The 11,416-nt window shown below is 38.6% G+C and overlaps 1 protein-coding gene across 2 annotated transcripts; it reads right to left on the reverse strand.

Moving 5' to 3' along the window:
• Window positions 1–304: 304 nt before the first annotated feature.
• LOC122776109 (ATP-dependent Clp protease ATP-binding subunit clpX-like, mitochondrial) lies at window positions 305–10,775 on the reverse strand. 2 transcript variants are annotated; one of them, XM_044036486.1, is made up of 15 exons: window positions 10,447–10,775; window positions 9,876–9,950; window positions 8,664–8,824; window positions 8,427–8,541; window positions 6,268–6,422; window positions 5,982–6,141; window positions 5,047–5,088; window positions 4,347–4,523; window positions 4,045–4,209; window positions 3,176–3,264; window positions 2,888–3,052; window positions 2,504–2,803; window positions 2,260–2,352; window positions 1,832–1,938; window positions 305–1,701 (listed from the first exon to the last, which is right to left on the reverse strand). In XM_044036486.1, exons 2-15 carry the CDS (start codon window positions 9,925–9,927, stop codon window positions 1,611–1,613), a joined length of 1,872 nt encoding a protein of 623 aa, XP_043892421.1. In that variant the 5' UTR covers window positions 9,928–9,950; window positions 10,447–10,775; the 3' UTR covers window positions 305–1,610. The 2 variants fall into 2 exon arrangements, with proteins under 2 accessions (XP_043892421.1, XP_043892422.1); XM_044036487.1 differs by lacking the exon at window positions 5,047–5,088.
• Between the last annotated feature and the right edge of the window lie 641 nt (window positions 10,776–11,416).

Consider the following 11,416-nt stretch of genomic DNA (forward strand, 5'->3'; position numbering starts at 1 on the left):
CTTTTGCATGAAGAAATATTATTGTTGACCTTTAAATATTTAATTTTTTGGTGCAGAGTTCTATAGTTTGACTTTGTAATTACACTGTGGATTTAAACTGGGATTAGGGAAATGCTGAGGTATTGGGAAACCAACGGTATGATGTGTTCCAGAGATTAGCTGATTACATAAAGGCAACAGCACAAGAGTGCAGCACAACACTTTCATATTTGTTGATTTAACAAGCGCGGTGACAAAGATAACGCCTCAGCACTGACGTGTTGCACTAACTTCAGAAGAGTTCAAGTTGTAGACCAATTCAAAATGTTGTACAGAGATACACATTTTATTTTCATTTTAAACAATAACAATAAGTTCCATACACACAATCTTGGGTTGTTTACAGGTTCAGTAACAGACCTCTGAAAACAGGAAAGCATGAGGGAAGAAAGAAAAACATAAAACCAAAAAGAAAAAGGAGAACAGATCTATTTTAATCACATTCTAAAGCACAAACAGCATCAAGAGTACAGCAGCATGGTTCAGTCAGAGAGCATTTTGGTGGAGACATGAGTGCCGACGTGTGAACTGAGGTGCTATTAAATAACAGGATATTATGTCACTGCAAATGAAGTGAGTTTAACAGAGTGGGTTTTGACTGTGAAAGAGGCAATCAGTTCAGTTTGACTATCTGTTTAAGGAACACACTCGAGTCATGAAAATAGGGGGATAACTACTAAAATAATAACATTAATAATCACAGGATGATTCATTAACACTTCAGTTTCCTGCCCTGTCAAACAGTCTTCTGAACTGATCCTGTGAGAACGGAGGTCTGTGAGTAAACACATGTACATTCCCTTAAGGGTGTGTTAAAGGAGGAAGAAAAATACTTAAAGCATAACCATTCTGGCTCTTTTTTTTAAAAAAGGTCATTGTTTTCCACCTGCTGTGTTTAGTATGCTGGTGTATTACACTTCAAAATATGTTCTCCTATTTAGAGGTCATGTCATACAAACGGCTTACAAATGTTACCTAAGCAGTGTAGCTCAACATTTACAGCCTTATTTCACTGTGAGCACCATTATAACAATGGTGTAAAGAAGAACACATCAAAAATATTGATGTGCTTGTGGAATATTATGCCTTCATGACATAAGGCATTATTGGACATGGTAATGTCACATCTACACTTTCTAAGCAGCCCACGTTTAAGTGTACAGTGTGATCCCATAGTTTGCTTTCCATTTGCTTCCTTTCCCATTGCAGCCCATCACCACAAAAAGAGAAAACATAACTAGCTACACATCCATTCATGAATAAAATAGCCTTATCTGTATATAGATAAAAAGTTCACAATCCCCAGAGATTGAAATATTTTATAAAGGTCCACCATGTGAGTGCACCACTAATTAATTAACATTGATGCAGCGGACCAAAGGTTGTTACACTATTATAATTTGTTAATCATGATAACGATCCTCAGAGAGAACCAGCAACCTTCTTTACCACTACACACCACACATTTGTCAGGGGGCTACAAGAAAACCAACAGTTGGTATCCAATGATTCATATTAATCTTAAGATTTCAGGCAGCGTCGTCTTTAGCTGAAAATGTTTAACATGTGGTTCAGTTGTTAGCAGCATCCGCCTGTCGAGGCCAGTTCTCCTCGTCAATGCCCGAGTCATATTCCTCTTCTGCCGACTCCTTGGCTGGAGCTCTGAAAATTACAATAAAGAGGTTCAGGTTTTTAAAAAACACAGTCAAATGGGCTCCATGCTTAGCTTCAGGAATCCGATCTACAACATGACGTGCATGTAACTCTGATCTGAGAGCTGAGAGATACTGACCTCAAATATATGGGTAAGGATTTTCCGTGGACAACTTCTTTGTTCAGCTCGACAGCTATGATGTCAGAGTGTGGCACCTCAAACATGGGCTCGAGGAGCAGCTTTTCCTATAGGAAAAGATAAAAGGTCCGGTGTGTAACATTTAGAAGGGTTCATTGGGTTTAAAAATCATTTGGCTTTTGTAGCCTCACGATCATAACTTTGAATTTACTTTTGTTTATGACCATCTTAACTGATTATTTCTGGGATGTGAAGGCCACCATAGTTCCCTGACATACAGTCTCACCATTAGAGTCTCATCTCACCATTAAACCAGTTTGGCATATCCTATTTCTATGACATTTGTCGACCAATATATCCATTCATTTCTGTATCTGGATGATACCAATACTTAAACACTGAGAGGGATATTAAAGAGTTTCATATACCATGATGGACCGGAGCCCACGTGCTCCCGTTTTTCTCTCCAGAGCCATCCTGGCGATGGCTGTCAAAGCACCCTGAGTCACATTGAGATCACACTGAAACAAATAAAACAAGCCAGTTGTTCAGCTCCAAACAAAAAGACACATGTTCCTAATTATCAAGTTATTTACTTGTAAATCTATTAGAGGATTGTACACACAGAGCAGTCTATGTGCCTGAATTCAACCTCTATGTCAGAGTCCTTACTTTGTCCATGCTGAAAAGCGCCTGGTACTGGGGCACCACAGCATTGCGTGGTTCAGTCAGGATCCTAACTAACGTCTCCTCATCCAGGCTGTGCAGAGGAACGACCACAGGAAGACGGCCAACAAACTCTGGGATCATTCCAAACTCGATCAGGTCCCGAGCCTCGACGTGCTTCAGCAATCTGTCTTTCTCCTTGATCTCTGCCACTGTGTCTGTCTCGCCACTGGTGTTGGCCAAGTCTGCTGCTGCTGCCGCACGGCGCCCTTTACCCAGGTTCGAAGGCGTCCCAAATCCCAAATACTGAAAAAAGGGGACGGTAATAATTACAAACAGTAATCCTGGTTGAACATCTGTTTACAATCACGTCTAAGATATTAAATTCACCTTTTCATTTTTTCGTCTGCTGATTATTCTGTCAAGTCCATTGAAGGCACCTGATGCAACAAACAAGATGTTCGTTGTGTCGACCTGCACAGTTTCTCCTCTCAGTTTCCTGGAGTTTTTCTCGGGAACATTGACAACTGTTCCCTCCAAGAGTTTAAGCAAACCCTGAGATAAGAACAATTTAATTAGCATCTTAAAAATAATGATGTATATAACGAGCAAAAACCCAACAAACAAATCAACAAGTTGTAGTAATGTTGCATCTCTTGTAACGGATTGAATTCTGACCTGCTGGACTCCTTCTCCTCCCACATCTCTGAGCTGATGGATCCCAGGTACACTGCCAATCTTATCAACCTCATCCAGAAACACAATACCTGCACACAAATGAGAAGTACCGGGTCATAATGGTGTAAGTTTGACTTGTACCCTGGCCATAGACAGCTCATCACTGGTTAACCTTCAAGATTCAAAGTTGAAAACCTTTATTTCTTTGACCTCAATTTGAGCCCATGGTTTTTTTAACCTTTATCTGTGTCCATCATCTGTCTGCTAAAAAACAGGTTGTGGCTGATTAAGTGTAATTGCTGCAAAAGTTTATATTGGTATACAACAAAGTAGCGAGCATAAGAGTGTGATTATATTAGCATAAGACAATACTTTCAGCAAAACAACAGGGAGAAACAAAGGCAGTACGATTTCTATTGAGATAGTATCACCTCTGTCTTACACAGCATGTTGGTTGATAGAGAATGAATACTTTACTCTCAGTGTGTTGTTCAAACTTTATATACTGGCTGCTAGCCCCCAACTTGTATTGCTACCTTGCATTTACAACTAGCTTGTGTTTTCGGTCCATTGTCTTTGCAACATTGATTTAAACCTCAGTGCTGTGTATACAAAACTTTCTAGATGCATATATAATGCGAGTACTGAGTGCAAATATGCATTTCTCTCATTTCCTTAGGCCGGTCAGCTCCATTTTGTCCATCCTTGATGGCATGATGATACCCGACAATGTGGCATGGTGAACAAAGAAAGCAGACGTTCTTTGTGGTTTTGCAACTTGTTTTGCTTTTTTGTGCTGACTATAAAACATAAGGTATTATTTAAACATGAGACACTGTAGGGCTGTTCTTTTCAGTGCATCTGCTCACCTTGCTGTGCTTTCTCCACAGAGTAATTGGCATCTTGCAGCAGTTTAGCAATCACTGACTCGATGTCTTCTCCCACATATCCGGCTTGAGTAAGTGTGGTGCAATCACAAATTGCAAAGGGAACATCCAGACAACGTGCCAGTGTCTGTGCCAACAATGTTTTACCTGAGTGATATTGGAGGAATCATAATCAATTTTCTTTGGACAAAGCAGAATGACATTTACAAATAAACCACATAATAATAACAATGTAGTCAGTGCCACTTTGCACTCTTTCAGTTCAAGACATTGTTGACACTGACCTGAGCCAGTTGGGCCAAGAAGTATGATGTTGCTCTTCTCTAGCTTAATTTCAGTGTTTGTGGAGTCCAGGACCTCACCGCCCCTCTTCTCCTGAGGCGTCTGCTGGCTGGCCTGCTGCTGCATGGACACACCCAGAGCATTTCCATGAGGACTGATTCCTGCAATCTGCAGCAGCTCTGCAACAACACATCAAGCCACAGGGTTAACGTTGTCACTGGAAAGTGAAAAAACCTGACTAGGAACGTACAACACCACAGGAAAGAAAACAAAAATAATTATTGGAATTTGAAACAGTGCTGCTACAATTTAAACATACCATTCACTGACGGTGTGTAAGTGTCAGTCTGTGTTTAGTATCAACAGTTTCCATGTACAGGCTAAAAATAGCAAAGTGAACAGAAATGAATGTAGGTCACTGGGCTACCAAATCTTATTGTTTGGTCAAGCATTAATAGTTTTCACTTTATTACTGCAACAGATTCTGTAGCTCATCTGTGTGCACGTGGTAAATGAGAAGGTAAATGAGAAGACTAACACTCACAACTATATACATATATCATCTGAGGGGGGTCATTGAGGTCTGTAGAGTTTGGCATTTGTGCAACTCATGAAAATAACGTGCTGAGCGAGTGTTAAAGACTTCTACAGTCTCTACACTGGCAGAGACATCGGTGACACTACGGGCGATTTGTCACTTACTTGTGAATCTGTATTCATTCTCTCGTCTTCTCATCTCTATCTCTACAGGAAGAGGATGAAAGTACTCAAATAAATATTATCATTAATCACTGCCATGATTACATTTTCAATGCAATCCTGCAACAATGTTTACACATTCATCATGTATGGTAATGATTGAACAAATGCCAAAGAATACAGGTTATAATTCCAGACTGATTATAACTGATTGGAACTGAAGACTGATTATGACCATAGCTGCAACAGGTCTGACAATAAAAAATAAACATTTTAATTATTTCATTTTTTATGCTTCTTTTGTAATGTGTCATGGTGCCTTTCATATTTTTATGTTAAGCAGTGGTAGAGTGAGTCTTCTATCTACTGGAAGGTTGTGAGTTAGATTCCCGGCTCGGTTAGACACACTCCCGACAGCTGTGCAGGCAGGAGTGTGAGTGGATATCAAAGAGGTGTGATAGAAAATATGATGCACATGGATGTGCTGTATGAAAGTGTGCATGAATGTGTGAAAAACTACAGTTAAAAGCAGCATTGAGTGGTCATCGAGACTAGAAATATGCTATATAAATACAGACCATTTACCTTTTCTAACTAGCCTTTTGCTTATTGTGACAACTGCAAATGCATTTGTTTTAGTATTTATACAGCAAATTAACATTAATATAAATTATAATCTTGTATGTTGTTAATGTTTCTACATGAAATTCACATCAGCTGTGTGTTCAACAGCAGCCTGTTCACTTTCTAATTTTCCCCCATCGGACTGCAACAATGTTTGGCGTACAGCTATTATAATATTAACAGTGGACTTACTAGTGGAACTGATCCATGGAAGAAAAATCAATACGTACACAATTTGTAAAGGTACATGAAAGAAACTTTAAAAACAAAGACAAATTTGCAGAATCACATCTACGAATTAGGATAATACTGACCCCGAGGTGTAAGAGAGGGCTGTTTTTCCACTTCAACCTGCTGACGACTTCCAGCAGGAATGTTGTTGTAGATACGCTTGTAATGATTGTATACTGCAACAGCTAACACCTTTTTTGCATAGGACTGGCCAACAACGTACTTGTCAAGATAAGCATATATCTGGAGGGGAAAAGAGACATTTTAATTTTCAAACTTAAAACTAATAAAATCAGAACATGTCACAATTCATTGAAAGTTATTTCAAAGCTCATTATAGCAACTTTTGTTAATGCTTCAATTTCTTACCTTCTTAGGGGGAGGGGGGGGTTTCTGTGCAAATGCCAATTTTACTGCCTCTGCAGCAGACTCTGGCTCTTTGTTTAACCCCTTCTTTGAGTCCGTTTCAGACAGAACCACGAAAAAGTGATGGCATTTCTCACATTTTACAAATCGTGTTGATGCTATAAAAGAGTGACAAACAATATTCAGTGCAATAATAATGAACAGACTTGTTATAAGAAACATTTGAGACATTGAAAAACAGCTCAGCTAATCGATAAACCATTCACTTCAAACTGAAAGCATCAAGACGGTTTTCAATATTTTTTTCAAATATGGCAACAATGCCACCTCATGAAGTACACTATTTTATCACTTATCTATCACAACTTTTTTTTCCTTTTAAAAAAAGCATGTTGAAACGTTAAATGTTTAAATAAAACGCTTTCATTCACATGAATAAACTGCCATCTCTTTTGCATTTTGCTACTTTAATGATGATAGATTTATGCCTTTTACAGCAGGCATTAAAGCAAATAATAACAATACTGCAGACAGGTGAGGGTTGACTATACACCGAGTCACTGCTGTGTAGTGGCAATGCACTCTTTATAACCAGCCAGAGGGACAAAGTAGCGTATTTTTATTATTTATATGTCCTCAAAGAATGAAGGCATACTACAATGTGACAGGTGTCTGTGACACATTTGACACACCTGTCACAGTCTACTGTTTTTCATAACACTCTAGCTTCCTTTTGGGTGTCATCTTTCCTCCTTCCCATTCTGCTCTAATTAGGTATACTCAACACCAATGGGAGCATGAAGTTGACACATGGCAAATTGCAAAGAATTGCATAAAACAATACACCGACATAAATTATGCCATAAAAACTTAAAAATGCATTTGATTTCTGAGGTCACAGTGACCTTGAACCGCAAATGTTAACCAAGCCCAGATGAATGTGTGTGCCGATATGAAAAGATTCCCTCTTACAACAATTAATTTACAAGAATGGGATTGCTGGACGTACAGACGAAAAACCCAAAAATATGACCTTCTGGTTACATCTGCAGATGGAGGGGAGGCATACAAATATTAGCTCCTACATAATCCTTTATCCATTTAATATTTAAGTCTTGCTAACGGAGCACTTCTCACATCTGATGCAAAAAACTTGAAAATTAAATCCCAATAGTTTTCTGACTGTATATTCTTTACTTCACACAATTTAAAACAATAAATGTTAACAATAAATTTAAATAATTAAACCAACTTTCACCTCAACTCTGGTCTAGATGGGGGCATGAATGAAATTATTATAATCACACATGAACGACACACAATTAACTACCTCTTAACTTCAGGTGATTAAATAGTGTTCATATGGCAGCATATACCTGGGTGGTTATAGGTGCAGTAAATATTACTAAGTGTCATTTAAAATAGTCATTTCTCAGGACACTTTCTATAATAAATATTTCCAAATACAACTGTGTAAAATGGTGGTGAATGACATAATGTCAGTGAGGGTGTACACTTTTCTCTTAGGTTACTTAATGTGAATGATTGAGTAACCAACATGTGCATGAAGTGTACCCTTGGTCAATCACTGACACAAACTAAAGCGGAAGTCAACAATCTGACCAAGGTTTGTTGTACCATTTAATAATCATACTAGGATTTCTTTGTGTCAAGATAGCAGCAGCTTCTAACGAACAATGCTTTGCAACACAAAGCAAAATAAACTTATTAAAAAATGTTAATGCCCTTAATATGAAAAATTGCCAGAAAAGTACTGAAGACTGAATATTTGCATAGCACGATTTTATGTTGTATTTACTGTTTTAATATACATTCTTGTAGCAGGGTTTCTATCAAACAATTATTTATCCATGTGCTTGGTGGCAGTTTTCTATATTATCACTCTTCATTTTTTTTCACATACATTTTGCTTATAACCCAAAAAATTTTCAATATGCTAAACCTCCCTTGTAACCTGTCATCTCTATGTTACCTGACTTGTTTTTGTTTGGTTAACAACACAAATACTCAAGACACTTTTGTGTCAGAACATAAAAAAAACAACATGACAATAACACTCTTATTATTAAAGGATATATATACACATTTTTAACATACAAATACAACTTAAATGGTTCTCTGACATTTAAAAGCTTACTTACAGACAAAGGTCTCTACGTGTGTGCATGGATCTCCACATTTGGGGCAGCGCAGCTGACTTCCCCCCTTGCCTGATCCTCCCGAGCCAGAAAGTCTCTTCCCCTCATTGACGCTTTTCTGTGTAAACATGATTATGTCAGCATATATTGAATTACTTAAATAACACCCCCATGTAGAAACTGGTGTGGTGCTGTACAGTGGAAGAAGGCTGTATAACCATATTTATCCAAGAAGGTTACCTTTCCACCATCACTTCCACTGTCCTTTGGTGTCCCATCTTTCGAGGCATAGCAGGCTGCAGTGTCTGAAAACGTCCTCACCCGCACCCGGGTAGGTAAAGGGGTTTCCCAAGACCCCTGCCGACTCAGAGAAAGGAACTGAATCCGGGAGCAGGACAATCCTGTAACAATAGCAAGTCATTCATTATAATAAACTATATTTCATTTCTCTGAGCTTTGGATTGTTGGTCAAACACACTCATCACATGTTAAGGCATTTATTTATTTATTTACATTTATTTCGGTCATGACATTTAGATCACTCATCACATAACAGTGCAGTTCACACAATATACATAACCGAAAGGGAATGCGGGAGAAGCAAAGCTTAACTAGTCCCGCCCCCATTATCATCATACATTTCCTTCCTTTTTTTTATGACATTTTTTTTTTTTATGACATTTTGACAAAGAAAACATGTTTCAGCATCCGATAGCACTCAGAGATATGGTCTAGCTCTAGACAGTCAACTCCGACATTTTTTTTTTTTTTTTTTTTGTTTGGTTAACTTTGCTTCCCCTGCCGTTTCCCACGGCATGCACTTGAGCTTTGACAAACATAAAGACATTTTCTTTCTCTTCATAGTCATTCAGTCAACTAGAACTCGTTTGCAAATGAAGTGATAGAATTTTACATTAAAATGTGGTTGTCTGTGCACTTTGTAAATAGGTGACAATCTGGTGGAATTAATGCAATTACACATTGCCTCTATGGTGTGGTTAATCATTTACCATTATGCTAAACTATTGTTATAACTTCTCAACTCCATGAAATACAAATGGAAGTGGAAAGGAAACTTGGCTTGTAACCGAAGGGTCGCCGGTTCAAGTCCCCACCAGGTCAAAAGGGCTGGGGAACCCCTGAGCAAGGTACCCAACCCCATTGCTCCCCAGGCGCTACTCCGTGTGGCAGCCCACTGTTTCTAATTCTAGGATGGGTCAAATGCAGAGAAGTAATTTCCCTAAGGGGATTAATAAAGTTTTAGATTTAGAAATACTGGGTAATTTGGCGTCAGTCCCTTCTGAACTGTTGAAAGAGAAATGTCCACCTGCTGTTGTAGTTGTATTTGTATTGTAAACAGTGATCTGGGTTAGCTGGAGACCTACTTTAAAATGGGATCAAACAAAACAATGTCATTCGGCTCTAACAGGGTGTGTGCATTAAGTTTCTTACCTCTGTGAGCTGTTAGCAACAACCTAGCAGCCGAAGTGCATGGGCAGGACATATTTCTTCTTTTGGCTCAAAACCCTGTAAATGAACTTAACTTGTAACATGGTACAAACAGAAACAGGAGTTGGCTCAGTTACCCGGTGGCTCCCTCCCCGCATTGATAGCAGGGAGGGCTGAACATTTCATAACTTCTACGTCACTGTTAGCATTAGCAAGTTAGGTCATGAAATACAAATTTGCTAAATCAGCAACAAACATCGTATATCCAATGTAATTGCTCTCGGGAATCAAGTCATTCGGTGTGGTACCTGGGTTTAACTAACGTCGATAAGACAGTGTCAGATAAACAACGCAGCTCGCTAGCTAGGTTAAATAAACAGATGACTGTTGGCTACCGAAGCTAGGCCCAGACCAGAGCTGACTAAATAGTATCTCGTAGAAGTGGCAAACGACCCCAGTAGGACAGATGTCCACTACTGTCCAGCGGTTGAGCAGAGTGGATAGTTTATTTTTAGCCATTGTAACTGCAAATGTTACGGCATTAACGTGTAATTAACAAGCTAGTTTTACTCACAAGGCACGATGAAACCGTTCGGATCTTGCAACACCCCCTCCAGAAAAACAAATGTGCTAGGTCACTGCCGCTCCGATATGTTGTTGGAGTTTTACAGGTCAGCCCGTCACATTCTCCAGTCCCCGTATTTACTTTTACAGACTGGTACACAATGTCGTCTTTGGGCTGTAGTTTACAAGTGGGACACGACCATACGGTCTATAGACACGACCCACAATGATGTAACGCCAATGCTAGCGGTTGGAAACTAGGTCGTTTCCACGGCTAACCAGATAGCATCCGCTACGGGTCGGGTACACTACGGGTAACACTAGCTCATTGGTAGAACAACATGGAGGCTGTCTATGCAAATCACAACCATCCAGGCTTTTGTAGATCTACTAATTTAGGGAGGGATTGCTGGTGCTCGTAAATGTGTACACTCCTCCTACTACTACTAAATAATGGTAATGATAAGACTGTACAGCATTTTAGACTCAAGTTGACACCAGATGTGGAAAGTTAAAGGTTTTCATTCCATTTTAATTCATATCATTCCGTGTATTGAGGTCATTGTATTTTTTCAAGATTATAATAATTTAAAAAAAGTTTTGTACTTTTACACTATTTTATGTATTATTTTATTGTTGTACTGTAATTAGCAAACGTGTTCCCTTTGAGATGTATGTCCTTGAACCTTTTGTACTCTTTTAAAATGTGATCACTATAGCGGCACTTTTACTTGAGTAACATATAATTGTTACTTCTGATTTACACAAACTTACATGATTTTCACCAGGATAACATCAAGCACTCACGTTTTGGCAGTAAAATATGACATTTATTTAAGCAAAGTAATACACACTGCGTAACTAGGTTTTTTTTACCCACTGTAAGTCTGTGGATTATTAATTAAAATAAAATAAATAACCATCTAGTATGAATAATCATAATAGTACTTTAATGCAGCCAGGTTAACCATAATAATAAT

The sequence above is a fragment of the Solea senegalensis genome, linkage group LG10 (assembly GCF_019176455.1).
Source record: "Solea senegalensis isolate Sse05_10M linkage group LG10, IFAPA_SoseM_1, whole genome shotgun sequence".
Taxonomy (NCBI): Eukaryota; Metazoa; Chordata; class Actinopteri; order Pleuronectiformes; family Soleidae; genus Solea; species Solea senegalensis.

Excerpts from the sequence above, each read along its gene's own strand:
- LOC122776109 (XM_044036486.1), bottom strand. The coding sequence starts at position 9,927 with ATGTCCTGCCCATGCACTTCGGCTGCTAGGTTGTTGCTAACAGCTCAC. Across the intron at positions 5,089-5,981 it reads GCCCTCTCTTACACCTCGGG|AGATAGAGATGAGAAGACGA; the intron begins GTCAGTATTATC and ends CTCTTCCTGTAG. Across the intron at positions 2,804-2,887 it reads GCAGACGAAAAAATGAAAAG|TATTTGGGATTTGGGACGCC; the intron begins GTGAATTTAATA and ends CCCTTTTTTCAG.